The 24,909-nt window shown below is 47.1% G+C and overlaps 1 protein-coding gene across 4 annotated transcripts in view; it reads right to left on the bottom strand.

The window, feature by feature from the left end:
- The window catches only part of LOC144158527 (uncharacterized), a 41,796-nt gene extending 18,314 nt beyond the window's left edge, over nucleotides 1-23,482 (bottom strand). For 2 of the 4 annotated variants that reach the window (XM_077689442.1, XM_077689443.1), the window contains exons 1-2: nucleotides 22,890-23,482; nucleotides 17,331-17,570 (exon numbers count right to left, since the gene is read on the bottom strand). In XM_077689442.1, the coding sequence (XP_077545568.1) occupies nucleotides 17,331-17,570; nucleotides 22,890-23,199 (550 nt within the window). In that variant the 5' untranslated portion in view covers nucleotides 23,200-23,482. Of the gene's footprint in view, nucleotides 1-5,322; nucleotides 8,322-16,402; nucleotides 16,806-17,330; nucleotides 17,571-22,889 lie in introns of those variants that run through there. The other 2 variants (XM_077689440.1, XM_077689444.1) reach the window with 2 other exon arrangements.
- Nucleotides 23,483-24,909: the final 1,427 nt, after the last annotated feature.

Here is a 24,909-nt window from a genome sequence, read left to right as displayed (position 1 = left end):
ACCCAATCTGAGAACGAATGAAACTGTCACTTCAATTATCTTCACTGGTTACAATGACTGCGGTTTCCCCACCAGCCTTAACGCTAGAATACCATGATACGTGTGCTCTTATACCAGTTCGACTACCGTGTGGCCGTGCAAATGTCGCTGCAGTGAACAGTTTCTCTAACCATAATCTTTTGTGCCTTCGGTTTTCGCGAGTGACAGCATGGGAACCTGAGAGCCTAAGCGAACTACTGCGTTTGTAGTGGCCATTGTGTCAAGAGCCAAAGTAATTCAACCACCCAACAGCCCCAGCTACAAACCATCCCCCCTCCTCTTCCGATTTTACTACCTGCATGGAATAAAGGCTGACACCGATAGCTAAAAATGTGGCAGTGTGTTAACGTCAGCCTGTGCTTTTTAATGCTTAAGCTATATTTGCCGAGTACATAAAAAAATCGTCTAATTTGGTTCCTTGTAAAGGAACCAAAATAGACGTTTGGTTCCTTGTAAAGGAACCAAATCGTTTGGTTCCTTGTAAAGGAACCAAAACCCTGCGACTAGTTGCCTCAAATAGAGGTGCATCAGCCCTAGGCCTCCAGCACAGATGCATTTCCGACACGTTGGAAGGAGTTATGATTTGGAAAATAAGCAGACAAATCATTCAGCCCTCTGTCTAACGACAATGATGGTTGGACACGAAGCTTTCTTCGTGTGAAATAGAATGGGGAAGGGTCAAAGTCCAAGACGCTGCAACCAAAACACCAGAATCGTGCTGGTCCAATTCAAAGCTCAACTGGTCGCAGTTTAAATCCAGAAGGCAACCAAGGAAACCCTCACAAGGAACCTTTGCGATAAACCATCGTAGTCGTTAGACGGAGGAGTGCATGTTTTTTCAAGCGAAGGTGGCCGCTTGTAAAACGTGATCGCAGCATTCAGTTGTGAAACTGAGGGCAGGTTTTTGGCACCCTCCTGTCTCTCGCCCTTCAGCGACGCAGTAATTATTTTTCGCAAAACCATTAACCCACTAGCCAGCAACCATTGCAAGTATTTTTTAGACAAAAAGCAACGCTTTTCCACGACAAGCGGTGACGTTCTACTATATCATTCTGTACTCTCTGTAAACGATTCCTGATGGCTGCAGTAAACGTATTTCTGTGAAATTAAACACATTTCTACTGTAATTAATGAAGTTGCGTAGCGTCGTTTATCATAAGTTTTGTTTCAAGTGAGTGAATTGCTGGGCTAGTTTGTTCATATTGTTCAGAAAAGGGGAAACCAGCGAGCAGAACGCAGGACAAGAGGAGGAGGCACACACACAACACCGCTGGCCTCTCCTTGTGCCTCCTCTTCTTGTCCTGCGTTCTGCTCGCTGGTTTCCCCTTTTCTGAACAAGTTTTGTTTGCGTGTAAATCTTAGAAGGCACCCCCCCAACTTCGGCTTTTGCTCGTGCACGCCGCCGTTTCGTCATCAGTTAGGCCAGCACCGCAGCATTCTTGGATCAGCTGCACACCGGCTTTGCAGGTGCATTTAGCTGCAGTATATTCCTTGTTACACCAAACTGCACGCAGGCACGAAAAATTGGGCAAAAACGTGCTCAGCCGCGGCGCCAAACTTTTATCTCTGGCCACAGCGTCGCTACTTCGGCAGTCTCAAGCATCGGTTGGCTTGGAAACGAGGCACAAGCCGCTCTCGCATTCAGATAAATCGGGGTTAAAAACTACAGGAGGCGATGCTTCGAATTACACAGCCGCCACCGCGGTGGCGGCTGTTTTATTCGCACCATCGCCTCCCGATATGACTGATCCAATAAATCCTCAATTTATCCCAGTCATTGATAGATCGCGACAAGCCCGAGGAGTTCCTTCGGATCGGAGCTCTTAGAGGAACACGAGGGAAATTCGATTCCCGGGTCACGTTGGGGGCTGTCAACCTACGGTCCGGGGCTGATACAGGAAGTCCGCGCACCTACGCCGGACGACAAACTATGACAGCCGCTCAAAAACAAATACAAGCAGCCAGTTAGATATACCAGGCAGGAGACATAACCACCACAACAAGAGAAGGCAGACAAACCTCTCTCACAAGCAGGACTTCACGGCAGGAGGTGATAGCTCACGGGACGCACGCACGTTTACACACACGACGCTGTGGGCAGTGTCACACCCCGCATTTCCAGATCGCGTCTTTCCGCGCACTGGCGCAATATTACAGCTTTCACACGCGCCTATTCTTTGGCAGCCAAACCTCACACACTAAACAATGCAACACAACGTTAACACGGGCGCGAAAGTGAAGCTGAATGAACAGCCTAGTAGACGCACGACGCCCTCATAAAAAAAAGTCCATACGAGATGACTAACCGCAGCGGGGCGCTGTGAACGTTAGCCTGAAATTCCGATTACTGGATCTCATGGAGGAATGCTGGATCTCCACACGAAATACTATGGTTCGAACTCCGGCAACATGGATATTTTCTGTATATGTACCACTTTTTATTTCCTTTCGCGTTTTCTCTCTGGTGGGAATTTTTTTGGTGCGTCCAGGGTGACAAGACAGTTTCATACAGAATTAATAATGAAACTCAGTGAGGGTACTACCCGACACCCGGCGGCGTTTTCTTGTGCTTTACGCAGCGTACTTTGCTTTCCCCAAAGTTAAAAGTTTTCAGATTGGCTACATTAAAGGCGTTGCCTTTCCTTAATGTAACCTAATACAAGGTAACCCTGACCTGACTTATCGTACCCCAACACGACAAAACCTAACCGGCCTAACCTAGAAGTACGGAATTTCTTACCTAGGTGAACCGATTTTTTATAAGCCTTGAACCATCATCATTATCTTTAAATCTTAGCGCACCTGTTTTTAAATGTTGTGGCATTTCTCCAGCTAGGTGGGTCAGCCAGTCAGAACTGGTACTGGTGGGGCATGGTGGACCACTGACTCACTGTGGATCACTGGCCAATTACGTGAACTAAGTGTGGAGGAGAAAGTGTGTGCGTGTGGGAGGGGGGGGGTGTTAGGGAGAGTTAGGGGTTGTTAGAGACGAACAGAACTATTGAGGCTAGGACGCCACGGCGATTATATGCCCTCAGAGTGTCCCCCCACTATAAAGGGGCAGCCACCAAGCCGCCATCATCATCATCATCACGGGAAATGGAGGAGGAAAAAGATACGAGAGGGTGCATATTTATTTATTAATTGTTTTGAAGGGTAGGACAGCAGGGAGAGGAAATTCAAACCCTATCTATGCATACTTCAAGCTACTGCTACGCCACAGTTTTTGGCACCACTCGAAGCAAAGCGAGCATATACACAAAAACGTTCTGCCTTATATATTGCAGCCGGATTCATGCAATGAGTTAACCTTATGAGTTACAAATTTGGATTCTTTCGGTGCGGTCTTTGGGACTAATCCCAGCCGAACACCATGATAAACCTCGGACCCATGACATTATTTTTGTCCTCATTACTGTTTTCTTCGTGCCTACAGTATCGTCTGACAGCAAGCTCTGCATGCTTGTTGCCATTGATACAGGTGATCCGGCTTTTCTTGTCGAAGCCAATTACAATAATGCACTTTGCAAACGTGCTGGGATTTCAGCCTTGCATTGTTTCAGGTAGAATAATGCGCATTAACCTTTCAGTGTTGAGGAAAAGTAGTGCACTTCTATTCCAGCATTGAACGTAGTATCAGCCATGACGACTGCAGGCGTTAGGCATACTATGGGGCTTTTCGGTTAGCAGGACCAGACTCACCGCAGACAAGTCCAAGAACTCCCGTATGCTTAGGAACACATGTGAAAAACAAAGACTGGACATTACTTTGCAGCCAGTTGTCCTTGAGTCTGGAAATGGTAGACAAATACCTCCCCTGGCTTCTTCAAATTCACTGTGGTTGATAATGCATAGCTTTTGACGTTGTGTTCTCGTACAACTGCACTGAATTATGCGGGTCAGTAGATAAATGTTATTGTTCATTGGGTGTAGATGAACCAGCTGCATGTTGTGACAGAAGTTACCTCACTAGAGTTGTTACAGAAGTACCAGAACGGGGAATGTGAGTAAGCAGTGAGGGAGTGGCAAACACAAATACGTTTTGTGAACGCATTTTCTGAACAAGCTGCATCCCGCCGCGCTAAGGTATCATGACAGCTACACCAGTGTTAATTATGCGGGACGGTGAACTTTGCCTTGAAAGGCACCAAGTGGTGTCGACCGCCAGAGTGCACTTACAAGCCCAATGCCTAGCCAATGCGATTGCAAAGGGGCTCGAAAGCTAGTAGCGTGCCCCTATTAGGCAATTGTGTAGGGGGATGAGATTTTGCAATATAGCTGTTTTAATCTCCTCGTACAAAGCTGTGTGGATAACACCAGTGGGCCATTCCGATGGCATGACCGGCTGACAAACAACAGGTAAGGAGGAGATCGCCGTTCCAAATGTACGATACGAAGCTTCAAGGCAAAAGGCGGTACTTTGGATCGACATGTGGAAAAGGCAAAGAACTTGCCACTTTCAAGCAGCACCTGCTACACTGAAGAGACTAGTGTTTGCCTGAATTACAGCTCAGGAAACACTGAGCCTCACTATCATTGCTGCCTCTGGGGGGCACATTGGTAGATCACCAGGTGCCGGTGCATTCCAGCCTTTCATATTGCTCGTGCTTGGAAAGGAACGGAACCATGTCAGAGCTTTCGAAAGCTTATCAATAGTGAACTGGTTTGTCAGTACTGCCTCAACTACATAGCGAAAAAAGGATTAGAATCCCTACGGCTGTGCCTGTCCTCCACCTAACTTCATGACTGACAATCATGTGACAAAGGTGGTTTTGTGCAGTTATCTACTGCCTAAAAGTCCTGCTGTGGGTAAAGTAAAATTTTCATTGAAGTCTAGCTAGCGTCCTGATCATATTTCAGCTTTGTCCTTGTCTTTTATATTTGCCAGTAATGATGCATTACGGGCCCAACCGACTTCCTTTGCTATCAGGATCCACTGTATGTGCAATCATGGTCCTAACTCAGTGCGTACACTAGGCATTGTTCTCCTATTGGTGCAGTTCTTACACAAAATCCGTTAAATGCTGCCGTAGAGACTTGTTTTACAGCAAGCATTACAGAATTGTGCAGCGAGGATGGTTGAAATGATTCCTTCGTTAACATTTTTGCTTGCAGCGTCACATATCACAAGCTGCCTGCTCCTGTGAAGTACCTACGACACATAACGTGCAGCTGAGGAGGTAACGCACTTTTCTACAAGTGACCAAATATTGCTTCCAACAATAGTCGTTGTATACATTTTATTCGCACAAAATTTAACTTTACATTGCAAAATGAGATGTCAAAAGAACACCACAGGACACAGGGATAAAAGGATACACAACTTGTCATCTTGCGTTTCCCAAGCGCTGGAGACAAATCCCACAGAGAAAGGCCCTGGTTAAGTTTAAATTCACTAGATCCCCTCACTTGCATCAAATGCTCTCAAAAGAGAGAGTAACATACGTTAAATCTGCTGAATACATCAATTTGCAATGAGATCAATGTTTTTTAGCTCACTCAGGCCATCCAAGGCAATTCTGCCACAGTCCGCATTGATGCATTTAGTCAGTAGCCATGAGAATCTCACTACCCTTATAACTTTCACACTATCTTAGTGTGCAGCACGTTACACCAGTTAGAAAATGTGTTGCCCACTCAGTAGCTTTCAACACTCAGTTTCAAACAAGCCATACCGAGTTGTGCCAAAATCACAACACACGTTCTCTGATCATCTGTAAGGTCCTTTATGGTAACTTTAATTGCAGGAAATAAGCCAGAAATACTGAGCTTTGCAACAGAGACACTGTTTCTCCACCATTTTTACTTTAGTCTTATACTAAGCAAACACATGACACACTACCTGGGCAAGACTGCAGTGATCTTGTGCGGATGCTTGGCACATCACTTAATTTCTAAATTTAAGCTCTAAAAAATGTCAAGTTAAAGGGGCAGGATGCACCAAAGTTAAACTGGGCTATGAGGTACATTGTAGAGGAAGGCTCCGGATTAATTTTGACCATTTTAACGTGCACCAAAACCTCGACACATGAGCATTTTCACTTTTTGGCCACCTGGAAAGCAGACGCCGCAAACGGGAATTGAACTTGTCTTTGGGCTCAGCAACACAACATCACAGCGACAATAATTTAGGTTTTTCCTGTGAACAAGCATCACTAAGAACACAAATCAGATAACTAACCACTTGGCACGTGCTTTTGTAGCATCCTTCCCACTGACCAAAAGGTGCACCGATGCTGGATGGCACAGGCAGCAGGGACCAGAAAGCAAAGCACCAGTTGCACTGTTTCTGCTCAAAATGACTATTTGGGTGATGATAAATCAATTTTGACTGCCCCCATTGTAGTTCAGCACAATTCCATTGATAGTCCAAATATATTGGCCCGTCCAAATGTACGGTGCTTGGCTTGAGTTAGTGCTGGTGGTAGCGCAAGCATATGGGCTTTCGTCTGAGTTGCTGCTACTTGCTTCACCGACTGAAGATGCAGTACTTTCCTTTTTGTTAAGCTTTGTCCCAGTTAGCTGCAGCTCCTCATGGTACCTCACATGCTGTGACAGGTTCTTCAGATTCACAAATGTGTGAGCGCAATATGTACATTTGTATGGTTTGTCATCACCCGAATTGCGCTGCACATGATCCACCATGTTGCATTTTTTGCTAAATCCCTTCAAGCAAAGGGGGCACTTGAAGGGCTTCTCATGGACATTAAGGTGCTGCCTTAGTTCGCCTTTAGTTGCAAAAGCAAGCGAACAGATGCTGCAGACACTGCACATTGATGGGTTGTCGTGCACACGTCTGTGTCGGTTCAAGTCGGAAGGTTTCCCAAAGGTACGGGCACAAACTTCGCACTTAAGCTCTGTCCCTGGTGCATGCCGGCGTGCATGACGCGAGAGTTCACTCTTGGCTGAAAACTGACAGGAACACACTTCACATTTGTATGGTCTCTCACCCGTGTGCTGACGCATGTGCACTGTCAAACGGTTCCTGTGGCTGAATGCATGTGAGCACACGGTGCATCTGAACGACTTCTCGTGGGACTTCATGTGCTGCAACAGGTTGTCCCGAGTTGCAAAAGTGCGTGCGCATGTCTCGCACCTAAACGGCTTTTCACCTGTATGCTGACGCATGTGAATCGCGAGATCGCTTTTGCTCTGAACTACGCGTGAACACACAGAGCACTTGTTCACTGCAACACCTTCGTGTTGGCTCATGTGATTCAACAGCTGTCGCTTGAAAGCAAACATCTCTGAGCAAACACGACACTTGAACGACTGAGTGCCTGTGTGACGGCTTAGGTGAACCAGCATCAACGACTTCCTGCTGAACATTTGTGAGCATATTGTACACTTGTATGGCTTGCTGTGCACGCGCATGTGTTCCCTGAGTCCCGCCCGACAGGAAAATGAGGACGAGCAATCCTTGCACCCAAATTGCCTCTTGCTAGTGTGGCTCTGCATCACGTGTGAAGAGAGGCGTTCCTCCTTGGAAAATTTTCTGGGGCAGAGCTTGCACTGAAATTTTTGTTCGTGTACACGCATGTGCACAGCACATGCTCTGTTGGTGAGGAACGAGCAGGAGCATGTTCCACATTTAAACAATCTTTCGCCCTCATGATCACGCTTGTGCAGCAGCAGCTGCTTTCTGAGAAAGAAGGTTTCTGGGCACAAGTCACATGGGAAGGGCTTCTCACCCGCATGCCGCCGCATGTGAGCGGCCAGGACCTTTCCAGCACTAAATGCACGAGGGCACACTGAGCATTTGAACGGCTTCCTATGGGTGCTGGATTTGTGACGTTGCAGCTGAGCGAAAGTTGGAAAAGTCCGCAAACAGGTTTCACATTTGAGGGACTGCCCATTTGCGTGAATGCGCATGTGATACTTGAAGGATGTCTGGAAACCAAAGGCACGGCCACAAACGGGACATTTTAACGACTTCGAACTGGGATGACTTTTCTTGTGTGCCTGCAAGGCATCGTCATCCACAAATGCACTGGAGCACAGGTTGCACCGGTACGATGCCCCAGGGGTGCAAGTTGGAGTTTGGATGCATAGCCTGCTGGATTCCGATTTGCTGACGTGGTGGCTTGGAACAAGATCTTGTTTCCCAACCCCTGTTTCTGAAGAAACAGCGGACACTTGCACTGCAGTGGTCGTGGTTGACCCTTTAGCGTCTTCATATGCATGGTCCCTATTGTTTTGTTTGCAAATAATTTCCTCACACTGATCACTTCTGTTCTCGTGAACCAGGTTTCCATGGCGAAAACTGTGGACACCAGGGGATGCTGTAAAGATGGGAGAACAAGAGACAGCATAAGGTAACAACAAAGAAGTACACCACTACCTTGACCCCAATTTTTTATAAAACAGCTAGGAAGGGTATGTGCAGTGATGTTCCGCGCTAGAGAGAAAAATTCGCACTTCTAGGTTCAGAAATTCCTTATTTTTAGCACTTTCCCTCCACAGGTTCCTTAAGAATGCCCTGCATTCACTTTTTGTGGCTGATCGATCCTTGGCTGATAGATCTTTACGTGGATTGTTCAGTTAAACGCGGGTGTTAGACAGTGCTACCTATGTCTACTTTATGTAGCCTTCCAGGACACAAACACAGTCCAGAGAATCAGAGTTTCAGTGTGAACTAACTTTCACTACGTCTTCCGCTCAGCAACATTTCACTCTGGGTTAACATATTTTACCAAACAGCATGCTTACTTCGCATGCTAAAGCTCTAAGTTAAAACTGCCCACATGAAAACGAGATATTGTTGGGCAATTGAGGTAGTTCTAGGTCAATTCATCCCTTGTTGACAACACGCGGACTAAGGCACACCTGAAATGCTTGTATATTGCGCAGGAATACATGCGAACAGGCTTCAGCCCTTCAGCTGCCGCTGTTTAACACTTTACTACATCTTTCTCATGTAGTACTCTTTCCCCTACACTCCCTCCTTTTTATGAACTGGATTGGAAGTGGTCTGGGATGCTTGCGGCTCGTGGGAACACAACTGGGGATATATGAAAATATATCCAACAAAGTTTTAAGGGACCATTTTAAAAGAATGATGCCAGGTCCGGTTTACTGGCAATATTTTTACTTTTTAACCCGCCAATCTTAACATTCCCTGCATCTATTAGATTCCCGTTTTCCCTCTTAGCCAAGAATACAAGTGGAAATTGCCTTAAAAAGGGAGAGTTCCCTGCACAGAACGTCGTTGTTTATTGGTCTTGTCAGGAATGAGTTAATCTGGCTATTTGCAATGCTACCAAAGGCAAAATTTAAAATAGGGATTCCTCTTAAAGGTACACTGAAGTGAGCATACAAGTTGCTCTAGATCAATAGATTAGCTTACCAAGAACACGAATTTTACACTGTTACATGCAGTTTTTGTAATATGAGGTAGCAAGTAGCGATAACGTGAAGACAGGAGTCACCGCCACTGGCTACAGGTTGTATTCGCTGGCGTGGCGTGCATGACGGCAACCTTGTCTGTCACCTTAGCAAAGGGAACGCACGGAGTTGGGCATGTCGCTGCACACATCAGGCGTCCCAGCGGGCTCAAGAGCTTTACCTCAACATCAACTACTATTTCACGCAGTCGTCGGCACAGGTCAGCTGATTGCCAGGTGCCATTTTTTGCTATAGGCCACAGATTGCTCACCTGTTGGCGAGCTCTATCGCTTTCGGTCGCTTGCTGATAGATGTCACGGGTCTCCAAGCTAACAATGCGCGCACTGCTACGCTGCCGTCGCATCTAACCAATGTGTGCGTGAGCATTCAATTTTTTCTGAAGCATTATTTGGCTTTTGTACTGAATGACTCTGCATAGGAAAGGTGCAGGCACACATGTGTTGATCTCTGTGTTCGCAGGCAACTGCGCTGTGAACATGGAGCATCCATTCTCCAGGTGTGATGTGGAGTTCTCTAGGGAAGTAGAGCATTACCACACAATGTCACTGCTATGATTCATATGTATTAACTTTGACATCACAGCCAAGAGTCAGGTGGTCACGGCGCAGATGACGGACACTCGGGCTTGTTTTGTTTTTCTGTGAGAGGGGTACGCATGCGCAGACACAGTTGGCACGGTCATGGCGGTTTTCAGTGTTGCTAAGAAAAGAAATCGGCCAGTGAACTTTTACGTGAATACCATCTATGCCATGCAGCTTAAACCAGAAGTTGTTGAAACTGTATGATAGATATTTTAGCAATACACCTTCACAAGTTTATAAAAACTTGGCCAGAAATTTTTGCAGTGTCATGTTTGAATGTCAAAGAACGAAAAGAAAGCTAGAAACAATATCATGGGAGCCCAGCTGGGAGATCACGTGACGACCACAAACACCAACAAGTTCATTTTGGTTTCAGTGCAATACCTTGTGCAATACTCGGCCAGAGAATACTGTGACCCTGGTACAGTACTGTATGCACAGCCAGTTTTATTAGGACCCCCTGCATGCTTTTGCTGCACTAAAAAACATGGCTAAAGTGAATATTTTGGCTTAGGTGAGCATTTTCAAGTGTACGCAACATCTGGTATAGCCAACGTCTTCCCTGGCTGCTACTGGATGGTGCTTCTCATCCTTGCTTGTGGTGATGTCGCTATGCTAGAAGGCATGCTGCGCACAAACAGTTGGTTCGACGCCGATTTTCACATGGGCTACAAAGGACAATGTTCTTGCCTTCTTCAATAAAGCATCAATACTGCTTATGGGTCCCACGAAGAAACATTTTGTTTAGTGGTCCACAGCAGCAAAGGACATGCGAGTTCACGAAAGCATGCCTCTTATGACATAAATTGACGAAACCACTTGGCACGTGGTAGCATTGTAATTGGTGTATTTGGTTGCTTCTATATCATTACACATCACCACTGCCTCACTTCCTTCCTATTTATCCTGATGCAAGCAGTAGCTGCAGCAGCAGCTGTTTGCGTCATGAAATCATTGAGAGGGAAATGAGGAAGGCAAATGCGTTGTTTGATTAGTGAGTTCCCAGCAATCAAAGCATTCTTCAGCACCGCACCGAATCAACACAAAAGTGGCTATAGGAAGGTCAGATTCTGGTTTGAAACCAACTTACTGGTTGTCTTCAGCATCAAATTGAATGTACCAAACCTTCCAGCAACCCCAAATGGGCCAATGACTTCACTGCTTAGTGTCTCACCTACCCTTCAAATCATCTTTTGCAATCTTGCCCAAACCTCTTAAAAGGTATAGGTCCACTAAGGTGGCTCAGTTGTGCCCCAAACTTACTGTTAACCCCACTTAAAATTAAACTTTAAATACAAAGAAATCCACCCGTCATGTGGCTACTAACAAGCCGTTGTGCTGCTGAGTGCAAGAACGTGAATTCACATCCCTTCCGTGAAAAAAGAGGCAGTCCAAGAGCCACCCAGTCATATTCAAAGCAGTGCGCATGTGACACAAGCGAACGCGTAAAACACGCATGCGAGCGGTGGGAGGCTCGTGGGTGGGCGTGGGGACGACACCAAAGCTACGGCGCCGGGAAGGGGGTTTGGAAGAAAACTGCTCTACCCCTTCCCTCACTTTTTTTATAAGCGGAACAGTCAACTCGTTTTCTGAGGGGTGGAAGGGATGCAAGGCGCATTGCGGGCCGCACTGCATGCCGTCGACGCGGGGAGCCAGCGGCAGCTCGGACTTTAAGTGCACACTGTAACCGGACTGAATCGTTATATCCGATATCGCAGCACTGGAGCAGTGTAGTGGTTTATTTTACCATAGAAAGCATATAAAAGTGGACGGTGCTGCAGTTGTTTATCATTCTATGCGATATATTCTTATAAATGGCATCGTTATAACTGGACTCGACGGTATACCAGTGTCACGGAGATAAGATGGATATAACTAAATAACAAATAACAAGCAAACACTGCAAAAGAGATTGTCTTGCTCAATGCCAATGCGGCCTCATATCTTCCTGCTTGCGAGGGTATTTCCATTGCAGATACAAACAACAAACTTCTATGTCAAATCAGTACTTCCGTCATCCCTTTCTTGTCCTTTGCCAGGTTTTATTTTTCAACATGCTTCCTCAACTTATCCAGGCTTCAAACTTGTGTATTCATTGACCTTACCATGCTTGAAAAAAGTTGACATGCACTGAAATTGACATCTGAACTACTAAACTGAAAAGTTAGGAGCACTTAACATCCCTATTATGATGTCAAATGTGGAAGTATCACTTCATGAGTTGTGACAGCATGTGTGGCTGGGTGTGTCCACATTGCTGCCAATGGGAATTGGTCAATCGGCCACGAGTCTCTGATAGCTACGGTCATCATCACTGGCCAAACTCCCTGAATGGATATGTTAGAACTGAAAGTTGTGAGTCTGTCTTGAGCTTCTCACAACAGCGGTACCGTACTTACCCGATTCTAACGCGCCCCCGATTCCAACGCACGCATGATTTTCCAAGCAAAAAGCCGAAAAAACTTGCACCTCCGATTGTAATGCACATGGAATTTTGTGAGCAAAAAAAACGAATGCGAGAGAAACGGGCAATTTATTTCCCGAAGTAATCTCACTCCTCGTCGCTCTCCGAGAGCTCCTTGTCGCCTTTCGCTGACCGCAACATCTCGTCATCGGTGCCGTCAAGTGTATTCGTGATGCCACACTTCGAAATGAACGTTCAAACACGGTCAATGCGATCGTGGCCCACGCCTTGCACGCCCATCCCGCAAGCTTCTCCAGAGGTGCACGCTTCAGCCAACTGCTCGTTGTGAACGCGTGGGAGCCGCTCGTAAGTCGTGGAAGCGGCGCACCTTCGTTGCCGCTGCTGCCATTGCTCTTATCAAGCGCGCAAGTGCAGCAATTTGACGATTTGTGTGAACGCCGATAGAAAAGCCTAGGTGCCTAGGTCCGAAAAACTGTTGCTAAAAGCTTCGGCGCCATCTTGGAATGGCGATGGCTATGGTTGGGACAAAATTTCAGCTGTTTCGGCAGTTTCGGTTTCAAATCCGATTCTAACGCGCATGCGATTTTTTTTACTACTTTTCCGGAAAAAAAGTGCGCGTTAGAATCGGGTAAGTACGGTAATCCTCACTGGCCGATTTCACTAATTTCTATGTTTGTACATCAGAAATGTGGATTGGTATCTTCATGTTGCAGCAAACTTGAAGTCATGAATTGGCTGTGAGCATCTCATAACTGTCGTCATTGGCCAATCCTCCTCAGTGGTTGTGTTCCTGGGCCCATATTCAGCCTTAAAATCAGGTGACCTACAGTGAGCCTAACAAAGTGCCAAGCAACGTCATGCTGATTGTAATTCAAGCTGCAGATACCAGTTGACAACACTACAGTGCAAGCAGAACATTGGGGGCTAACATCGGGCTCTTGCATGCCCAGTAGGGACATCAAGCGTGTCCGTCTTACCCTGCATGCTCTACCTAGCCTGCTATTAGAACTTACTGTCATTCGGGATGGCCTGCAGGCGCTTGCATCGACAGTGACTAGTGGGGTGAGGCTGCAAATTTTCACAGACTCAACAGCAGTGATTCGGGATTTACGCCGCGTTGCATGGTGTACAAGCCTGGCTGCATGCATTCACGTGATTATGGACACCTACCCATGCCCTGTCTGTGTTGTGGATTCGCCGCGACATGCTTCCCGCCCATGCTGCGGCAGATCGAGCCTGCCACCGAAGAGACCTCCCACGGCCACTACCATTTCTTCCAGTATCTACCGTAGAGGAACTGTTGGTGGAAAAAGAGAACCTCCGCCGCGTCACGGTGCTTTACTTCCACCGCATGAAACTGACCTCCCCAGTGCGCTCACTCACTGGGAGGAGATCTTGCTGCAGATGCTTCGAGTTGGGGTGGGGTTATCCCCAGCTGTTACTCACACTTGGCCTACCCGATATCATGCCCCGCTTGCGAACAACTGCCCTTTCTGTGTGTCTCCTGCGCCAAAAGCTGACGTTACACACCTGTTGTAGACTTGCTCAGGTCTTAGAAACGCCTGAATTCAACACCTTCGAGGCACAGGGCTCAATCCTGGGAGTCCCCCAGATCTTAAGTGCTGGATATGGGGACGCCAGTACCAGTCTCTTCTTGGATTCTTGTGCGAAACTTGTGCAATGTTGTACCTTCAAAACTTCATGTTGTGCCGTAGGGCAATCTCTCACAATTAAAAAAAAGGGTGCCGGGGACTTGTCTGCAGTCAGATGGGAAGTACTGAATGAGCTGTGATCTTCTAAAAGCTCCTGTCATTGTCACAGGCCAATCCAACTGAGTGGGTATGTTGCTAGGCTGTCACAACCAATCAAAATTTTCATATGTCCTGGCTACACTCCTGTGAGGATGCTACTTTTCTCACCAATTAAGCCAAGTGCTGCCTGAGTGACGCTCACAAATTCAAAAGTATTGCTTATTCTTTTGCAAAGGTAAGCTAGTACAAGGGTTGCATTTTCTCCAAACCTCCAATAAAAAAAAGGCCAGGCATACACATGTGGCTTTTATTCCTGCCATTATTTCCTTAAACATCATCGTTGTTCACATTTCAAAGTTAGCCTGAACAACAACGCACACAAAAATTAAGGCGTTCATGACACAATGCTCTGCAGGGGTCTTACTTAACGAAATGTAGCAGAGACAACCAACCTTACTGGAACATTGGCTAAAGAAGGGTTCTGTAATGGTATGTGCACAGTTGCCTGTTTAAAACAAGACCACAAGGGCCTTTTGCCAACAGAAGAGTAACAGGAAAAGCTGCAGGCATACATGACAAGTGCAAAGTAAAAGAAGCCTAAATATTAAAAACTACTTTGGTGCTCTCAACTGTACTGTAACATTTCGAGTTGTTGCCTATCCCTTTTAGAAAACTGAAACCACGAACACACACATTGCAAGCATGCACATCACCACACGATTGATTGATTTGTGGGGTTTAACGTGCCGATGCAACGCAGGCGATGAGGCGCGCCGTAGTGGAGGGCTCCGGATTAATTTTGACCACCTGGGGATCTTCAACGTGCACCGACACCTCGTACGTGCGGGCGTGTTTGCTTTTCGCCTCCATCAGAAAAGAGGCCGCCGCGGCCGGGAATCAAACCCGCGTCCTACATCACCACACCCAATGACATGCTTGCCAGTTTTGTTTGCTTACATTGCACTTCCTTTTGTGCTTTCAGCATTGGCTCCTTCGCCCTTCAGTTACTGCCTTTAAAGCAAAGCTTTCTTTCTCACTGATGGTGTATGTCCCGTCGAAAATACACTGCAGGAAAGCCAACCATCTCTGTCGAGGATGACAATCGTGGGTGAGTCAGAAGAAAATGCTTTCCGTGGTCGGAATTAAACCGAGGTCCCACGCTTATGAAGCTGATGTCTATCCATCCGATTGTTCCATTACGACATAGCCGAAGCAGTTTGAATTCAGAGAGGAGTGCGTGGATGTGCAAAATTTCACAGAAAAGTAATGTACCCCTCCGTCCAACAACGATGGTGGATGAATGCGGAGCTTTCTTCTGCGAAATCAGATGGCAAAGGGCCAAAGTCAAAGCCCCTGCTATCGAAAGTCCAAAGTGCATGCAAGTTAAAGTAAAAGCTCAGAAAGTCAAAGTCCAAACCAGCCTGCGAGTCAAGTCCAAATTAAGGCGACAGCCAACGAGTCCCTCACAACAAAGTTTCACGTTCAACCATCGCCATTGTAGACGGAGGGGTGCATCATATTTTCCCTTTTCTTGTTCTGAATTTGCTTTGAAGTGCCTCGACCCACCTTTCACTTTGTGGCCTGTAACTTAGACACCTTTCACCCTTGGATTTTGCTAGGTTGCTAAATATGTTTTTTAGCTTTGTGTTTTGTGTTCATACGGTGTTTACTTCTGGGCACAGCCTGATCACTGTGCCACAATCATGTAAATAAAGCAGTGAATTTCATGGACAGCAAAACATTGTTTTACAACTCCTGTGAGCACGAAATGCCCTGTGATTAAACTTAAGTGCATCCCTAATCAATCCATGCCCGATGCAAACAAGAAACAATGCGCATTTTCTAGCTTTTGCCAATTTTGTGTTTGGTTCCTCGGCCATGCCCCACCCTACTTGTCTATAAATTTCAGGGGGCAGGGAGTGGGTGTTAACTCCAAATACTACAGGCCCTCAATTCCGTAGAATGCAATGTGCTCAAAATTGAAAAAAAAAAAGCGATATGTGCTTCAGTACACACCTACTTTAGTCTATTCTTTGCCCCTCCGCGAGATGGAAGCCTAAAATCTCAAAATTGAAAAAAAAAAAAAAAATCCCCCCCTTCCCCGAAGGGGATCGTGCGGAAATGCGAATGCATTGGGTGCACCGATGAGTGCGGTGCGAGTAATTATTATTAATGGCGTACTTAATGAAGAGAGACGAGAGTGTGACGTAACCATTTATTCATTCATCAGCACCTGTTTGTGTTATCGTTGTACCTGAGAGCGAGTCGCCGCGCGAGCAGCGCGCTCCCGCTCGCGAGCGCCGGCGAGATCGGCCGCTCGTCGTTGGCGCTTGGTCTCGGCCTCGCGCCGCTTCACTCGAGGGTTGGCGGCTCGCCGTGCTTCTCGAGCACGAACTTCAGCATTCTCGGCTCGCCGTTGACGTTGATAGGCAGCGTCCTTGGCACGAACTTCAGGATCTTTGGCTCGTCGTTGGCGTTTCGCAGCGGCTTCCCGAGCACGGAGTTCCGCATCGGCAGCTCGCTTCAAGCGCATGCGTTCGGCATTACGCGCTCTTTGCTTCGCAGACTTGTCTTCTCCTCCAACCGATGATGACGTTGAAGCAACTGCAGTGACGTCACCGCCAGCGGGAGGTGTAATGCTCAGGTTGCATTGTGTTACACTTCGTGCTTGCGGTATCGTTGCCGCGAGGGATTCGACTTCACCGACTTCCATTGCCATCGAGGCGCCAGGCGCGCGCTCCATTGTATTATATAGATTCCGAGCGCAGCGAGCGGAGAGAGGGTACGCGGAGAGGAGAGAGAGCCCGCCGAGCTCCGCGATGCGAGCGCCCTCACACACCCGAGTGCACTCCTCCTCTCCACTCACTCTCCGCTACTCCGCCCGAGCTCCGCGATGCGAGCGCCCTCACACGCCCGAACGCGCTGCTCCTCTCCCCTTGCCCTCCGCTACTCCCGCCCGAGCTACCACCTGCTCCGGTTGCTAGGCGCACCACAGCTGTTGCTAGGGGCGAGGAGGAGTGCGGAGAGATAACACCTGCGGGCGCGCGCCAACGGAGCACGACAACCCCCGACTAAGAAATGCATTCGCATTTAAAACAAAAACAAAGTGGCATGTGCTTCCGTACACACCTGTTTTCGTTGATTCTTTGCCCCTCCGCGAGATGGCAACCCGAATTCTTCTCAGATCTGTAGTCTGCGAACCCGTGGACACCTTGACAGGAAAGCACTGGGTGGCTTTGGTCTCCTTTCCCAAGTTGGAGCAGGCTGTCGACTTGGTGGTTACTGCTACGTCGTACTGTGTGGTGGCATCGGACCTTGTGGGCAGCATGCAGCCTGCCGTGGTCCAGCTTGCACATGACCCATGCGGAGCTTGCAGAGAATAAATAAGAGACAATGGTAAGGACAATGAAAAAAATAACAAGATGTCTTCAATGCTTTGGGCTAAAACATCTTGCAGTTAAAGTGCACTGTTTGACATATCTGTGCATAGTTTCATTGGAGGTACAGTGGAAGAATTTTGTAATAAAACTTGAGTATGTAGTCTGCTGTCATGGTGTTCTTCCAATGAAGAAAGGAAACAACACCAGGTTGTATTCTATGTTATTAGAGAAATTCAACACCCACAGTGCATTCAACGCCAACCGTGCAAATCTGGATGTTATTGAAAAAACAAAAACAAAAAAAAATGCATTTTATGTGGGTTCTTGCGGTAGTCAAATTTAAGAGACTGTCTTCGGGCTTTTGGCATGAGTCAAAAAGATGCACCAGACAGTAGCTGGCGAATGAGGAAGAAGCAAGTGGGATTGATAGCTGTCGTTACAAAAATGACAGAAAAAAAAAATAAACTGAAAAAGAACTATGCACTAACTGTGGTAACCAATCCAACCCACAAAAATGAGGGATTCACCCTAAGCACGTGCTCCGGCCATTCAGCGGCCGGTAAATGACCTTCAAAAAATGGTCATTTACAAGTGGTAATGACATAGTGAGCCCATGCTAAGCACAGGCTCTATTAGCGCCTTGCCATTCTCACATCGCAACACATACACAAAGAAAGCAGCTGTTTGAAAATGAGCCCAGAGCGGCCACCAGTAGAAGTTTGCTTAAAGATGGTGTGCAGGTGGAGTTCAAGCGTTCTTAGTCAGATTTCTGGCATTTCACATTCCCAGACAAAGCGGATTTGGAAACCTTTCTTGATTAAAATCAGCATCAGGATGTTGGGAGCATGTGCTCATTAAGTATTCAACCGATGAAAGCACTTCAGTTTTATGGCAACAATTTAGCAGAATTCCCTGATTGGTGGTTCGAATGCAGTTTTCCAAGCTACAATTAGTGCTCTTTCACTAATTCTATTCAGAATCATATCTTTGCATAATGCCAGGCAAAAAATAATTGTGCAGGTATACCAGCCAAATAACTCAGCTACGGTCGTGAAGAGCAACAAGCTGAGAGCAAAGTAAGCTTGTGTTTACAAGTTTTAGTAGACTCAGAGCTGTAAACCCCAACTTGTTGAACACTTATGCAGTAAGTCTTATGGAAAAGTTATTCAACCCAATAACTTCGTTAAGAGCAACATTTACTGCAGCAAAGCAATCGAAGTGTGTGAAGAGGAAACCGTTTGTGACACAGCATCCCTGCTTCTCCTTCATTACTATGCTTGCCTAATATGAACCGCTGATTTTATTTCGAACTAGGACTACTTGAATTCCCTTTAATAAATGTGTTGTAGTTGTGCTGTAGTTGTTCATCATGTGGCAAAGTTCTATTCTAAGCAATCGGCTGTTTATCTTGTCGGGTAAGGAAATTCACGTCACTCACATTTGTGGATATGCGAAATGGACATCGACATGCTCAAGCAAGAACACCGGCTGGCAGAACGACTGAAGCGAAGCAGTGCTAACACTTTTACGCGAGCTAGAAGTTGGCAAGGGTAAGGGAAAATACTGTAAAGCAGAACTGTTATTGTAACTGGAGGCTGGGCAAAGGTGGAAGCGACACTTATTTCCAGAGGTGCACACTAGCAGTCTCACAGAAAGGAAGGAAAAAAAAAAAAACTAGCCAAAGCCAGGTGTGCAAATATGCACAGTCATAGAGAAATAAAGTGCGAACAGGACAATATGAGCCATAACAGGCAAAATTAAAAAATACTGTTCATGGCACTCAAAGAATGGCATGCTATCAGTATATTAAGAAAGCCACATTTCCAGACTTTCTTACTGTAATTGAGCCATGCGTCAGTTAGACTTGCACGAAAAGAAACCGGGCTATTTGTGTGTCGTATTGTTCATGCTTTCATGATCGCATTTAATTTGTCCATGACTGGACACAAAATGCCCCTGCTGCGTATGCGCAGCTATTAACCGCTGCACTCATTTTAACACCATTGGCGAGCTGTCTATGTCGTAATAGTGGCTGTGCCTCGACACTGATTGCTTGTGGAGTTTAACATGCCAACGCTTCATAGGCAATGAGGCGCGCCATAGTGGAGGGTTCCAGATTAATTTTGACTACTGGGGGATCTTTAACGTGCGCCGAAATCTCGAACACACAAGTGTTTTTGCTTTTTGCCTTCATCAGAAAAGCGGCTACCACAGCCGGGAATTGAACCCACGTCCTCATGCTTAGCAGCACAATGCCTTAGCCAGTGAGCCACCGCAACAAGTACAATGACAATTTGGACTCCAACAAAAACACATAAAGTTTACAAGAACACTCCTGGGTGTGTGGAATTTTCCATGCACCAAAGCAATGCTGACCCCGAGTTTGGCCATGTTAATGAGTTGTATGACAGGTCAGACAAGGCTGTCCAACTGCATGCGAATTTCGCCATGGCACCAATGCTGTCACTGTATTTGACCCTTTGACATGTTTAACCCATTCAACCCGTTAAAGGGCTACTGAAGCGCTTTAAAAACCGGGCAAAGCTCTACTTTTTACAATTATTACATTGGTCAGTTTGTGCCTGTAAAGTTTTTTTCGGCATTTTTAGCTTGGAGACAGTGGTATTCGTCGTTAAAGTTGACTTTACACCCCGCCCACTGCTCTCTGCCGCATCTTGCTGGAAGAGCAAGAAACCAAGAGGCAGTGACCGGAAGTAGCGTCATATTCGGAAGACGGCCAGCGACGTGCGCCACCACTTTACTGTGTCCCAGTTTTCTGGGCTAAGTTCCAAATTAAGCAGGCGTGTAATCTTCACTTTATTAATCTTTATTGTGTAGAGTTGCTTCCGCGTCGATTTTTAACCGTAATGCTACTGTGCGATTCCCTAAAGCGACTTCTAGATACCAGAGATTTCCTACCCGGGCGCCCGTGGCTACTACGTTGCCTTCACGAGTAGTCGTGGCTACTACGTTGCCTTCACGAGTAGTCGTGGGGCCGGCCGTGTCGTCGGGTGCTCTGTGCTTCATACGCGAAGCGACGGACTCAAACAACTACGGAGGTACCCCAAGTTCCTGATCCATTATTATGAGGGGATTAGAAAATTTGTTTGACCGCAGCACTCTGGGCTTCCCGAACTTCTTGCTCATTTTCCCGATCAACATTGTTGGCTGTTACGACAGCTTAGCTGAATAGCTAGATTTTAAGAAAAAATCAAGCAAGCTGAAAGCATGAAGCGTTTCCTGCGCGCGGAAGCGCTCCGCACACTCGCCGGTCGTGCATGAATCAAGGCCGTCGCTAAAAGCAAGGTAAACGTGCAAGAGAGTGGATGATAGTGTGGTGAAGAATTGTGCTAGGGATCGTCATCCAAGGTGATCGAATTTGTATCGCAATGCGGATTGCCGACTGGTCGCGGAGGCTCGACGACGGCAGAAAATGAACCTGTCCGAGCACGAGATGCGGCGAGAGGACGACGGATGGCGTTACCTGCGCGCAAGAATGAGCATAGCCCCGATCGCTAGAATGACTATCAACGTAGAAATAACGTTCCACATGCGAGAAAGGGGATGATAGTGTGGTGAAAAACTGTGTTAAGGATAGTCATTCGCAATTGTAGAGATAGCAGCGACCAAATATCTCCCTTGGTACTAAGCCTAAAGATCCTAACATAAGCTGCGATCCGTGCAACCTGAGCTGGCTGGAGCTGTTGGGGAAGGCGTTCTAAAGCTCGTGGGACACCAGCGTGCTGCGCTTGGGTTCCTCTAGCTTTTGGGGGGCGACCAACGTTCGGCTCCCCTATTCTAAAATATGTGTATGTGCAGCAATGCCACGTTACACTGACCAGCCGAGCAGCGACCCGGCACCAGCACCTCTGCGCGACACGGCGACTGGCGACGGCCGCATCGCTAGCTGCTGCCTGCGCGGATCGCAGGCCGCTGCACAGAGCTTGTTGCCGCCTGTCCGAATGTAAAAACAAAGTTCCACATTCGGGGATGGGGATGATGCTGTGTTGAAAAATTGTGCTAGAAATTGTGACTAGCGCAGGTAGTGAAAGCGGCGAACCAAAATTTGCGCAACTTCCCTGCACCCGAGAAACAGAAGTCGGCCATGAGTCGTCGGGGGAGAACCTTTTTCTAAAGCTCGCCGCAAGCGAACTTGTTGCGTTTATACTTCCCTCAGGCTCTCCTATAGTAAGGAAAGATTGTGTGAGCCCTCCATTCACCAGAGGACTTTCTGGCCCGTATCTGAACGGGAACAGGCTGAGATCTTCAGGCCGAGCAGTCACCGCAGCGCCGGCACTTCCGAATAGATGTCATCTGCAGCCGGCCAATCATGAAAGGCAGCCAGGGCTCTGACCGTGTTGCCGGGCAGGGGCCGTTTATTTGGATGATAAAAGATGGTTTGGGTGTATTTACACATAAAATAAACATGTTTTTCGAATTCAGCGTCAAGAAAATCCCCACGAAATTTTTTTTTGAAAGCTCTTCACCAACCCTTTAACACCGCACTGACATGTTGGGAAGACTGGAGGAAGCTATGATTGACCATGTTGGAGAAATTGTACTTGCATTTTTTTTGCCTGCTTGCCAATCTCGCGCAACAAACAGAGTTTGTTCAGCAAGGGTTACCCACTCCAAATACCCACACAAAACAGAATGGGCATGGTAAATCACTTCGCAGCCTCTTTCCCACTCGCGTGTCTGTTTTCCTCATCAATTTTGTTACCACAACCCCGGATACCAGTCCACAACACTTTTTGGCTTCTCGCTGTTACAAAAACTGCACCAGATATCTCAACAGAAGTTTTGTTTGTTTGTTTGTTTCCCGTACTGAAGTTCCATAACAGCTCTTCTACAGACACGCACAACCCTTACTTTGCGCTGGTCAGCACTATGGCTTCAAACACTGTACGCGAAACACAAACAGCCATTTGGGACGATGTCCCGCTATTGTTCCACCAAACGATCCCAAAATCATTAAAGCGCAAAAAAAAAAGAACAACATAAACAGCGAAAGTTCAAGGCACTTTGCAAAACAGCTGCCAACACAACGAAAGGGTATTCGCGCTGAACGGCCACGTAATTAGTGCAAAATCAAGACTCCTCCACATCACAGCCGGGGCGTCCCGTTGTGAGGGAGGTAGGACAACCTTCGTTTTTACTTGGCATACGTTAATTATAACGGCTCTCGCACATCCACCACAGCTGCTGCCCCGAAAATCCGTCGATCACGGACACGCTGATTTCATTGAAACCGTTCACATTCTGCGACGAGTCAGATTTTGTCATCGTCGCAACCACCTCCACCTACCTTGGTCGCTAACGTTCGAAGCTGCGTTCGAAGGTGCCGCCGTTGCCAAGATACACACGGGCGGAGGTGTGTTGAGCTGCCTTCGGTGGTCCTGGGCTCCCGCAGCGGCCAACCGCTTCTCCTGACGTGCCTCGGCTTTTTCCGACTGCCTGGCGTTTACCCGAGTCTGGCGGCGGAAAAGCGGGCTTTGTGTCTGCTGTTGAACGGTCGCCTCCAGATCAGTCGCACGCTCTTCATAAAGGCGCTGCCCTCCCGCTGTTCGAGTGGACGCCCTGGCTTCTTCGGCGAAAACTTCGCGGTTTCCACTCATAGTAGCAACTTGGAAAGTTCGTAGTGTGAACTTTCTACCGAGGTTCACCACGAATTGCTCGGATGGCTTCGCCTGTGGTCGCTCCGTTCTCGGGGCTTTTCGGGCTCGCAGTAGTGGTGTGCGGGTGGCCAGCGCCCGTCAACACATACAGTCCTGACACTCGCATGAAAGCTGATGCTCAACAATCGTACGCTGCTCCCGTTCCATGAACATTTTGAGGAAGTCGAAAGCGCGCACGGACGCGTTCGAAAGAAAACAATAAAAACTGCATCCGGAAGTAGTCTCCCGTACCAGAACAACGCCAAACTGAACATGAGAGGCGGGACCCGTGGCGCCCTCTTTGAAGCTGCATTAAAAACGTTTTTGTCACGTGAGGCGTAGTGCTTTGGCGCTTGCGTTTGAATCGTTGGCATGGCAGACTGCTTGCCAGCGACGCTGTTGGGTATGCCACTTCTAGTGCAGTTATGGAAACTAGATGCTCCATTGGAATCGCACAGTCATTATTCGTGGCAGTATCTTGCGCAGGCGAACGCCAATCGCACTAACAAGATCATTTGATGTCACAGGGGGAGAGGTCGCAAAAAGTGGCGGGGTCGCCACAGCTTCATATGTTTTCCTTAGTAATAATACTTTATTAGCATCAGGGGCGGATCCAGGTTTTTTCTGAGGGGGGGGTCAGCTTCTACCAGTGTTGATGATGATAATGATGATAAAAAGGAGGATGAGGATAGTAGTTTTTTTTTATTCACTGAAATATTTCAAACCACAAATACAATAAATAGAAAAAAAATATTCAACTAGACTTTTTCTACGACCTGAGTGGTCATCTTCTAGAGGGTACAAATTCCCAAACTGAGGGGGGGGTCAGGACATCCGGACCCCCCCTCTGGATCCGCCAATGATTAGCATACATATATTCTGGGAGACCCAAGCCTGCAAGGGCCGCAGAAGGCAGTGTGCCCATACCAATAGGCCTGCGGGCCCAGCCTGGGTCCCAATGTTCGTAGCTATTCACCACAGACTACACCAGTGCTGCACTACGCAGTCCGTTGGGCAGCCGTCGATTAGTTGTTTGTATTAGTCGATTAGTATCTCGATTAGTTGTTTGAAGTGCGCGACCACATTGGTATCATTTTGATAAGCAATAACTAGCATTTCTAATGAGCCAAACTTGTAATTTGTCATCATGGCCCGTCTTAGAATAAGCAACAAAATAAGATAGATATCTCTAGAGGAGATGTTACATATTCAGAAATCACTAAAGTTTCGTGCTCTGCAGGACAATTGTGTCAGCGTGCGGTCCTTTGCACTGATCTATAAGGAAATTATCTGCTTGGTTGAGAAGAGAATTTATTATAAAACCACATATCAGCACGCAGCGACTAGTGGTAACAGGGCTGCCCGAAAGAAAAACAAAATCCAATCAGTTTCCTAATACTCCGGGCAGTCAACACTTTGCACGACAAATGTCTATGGTGGTAAAACAAGCTACTCAGAAATCAATCCATAAAAAGTTCACATGCATTCACAGAAAGAGTTCATAAACTCGTTGAAAGAAGTCAATACGGCACAATAGTGATGCTCAGGATGTTGTTCCTGGCCACTATGAAACGCGTGGACCAGCGTAACAGGAAGGCTTCTTCGCCTAGAACTGCCAACTCATTTTCCAAGTGACTCATAAGGATTGACCGCACACGCCACAACAATGGA

The sequence above is a fragment of the Haemaphysalis longicornis genome, unplaced genomic scaffold (genome assembly GCF_048455015.1).
Source record: "Haemaphysalis longicornis isolate Haplotype H1 unplaced genomic scaffold, Haemaphysalis longicornis Haplotype H1 scaffold_10, whole genome shotgun sequence".
Classification (NCBI taxonomy): domain Eukaryota; kingdom Metazoa; phylum Arthropoda; class Arachnida; order Ixodida; family Ixodidae; genus Haemaphysalis; species Haemaphysalis longicornis.
Note: the sequence above shows the minus strand (reverse complement) of the source record. Positions and strands in the feature narration are given on the sequence as shown.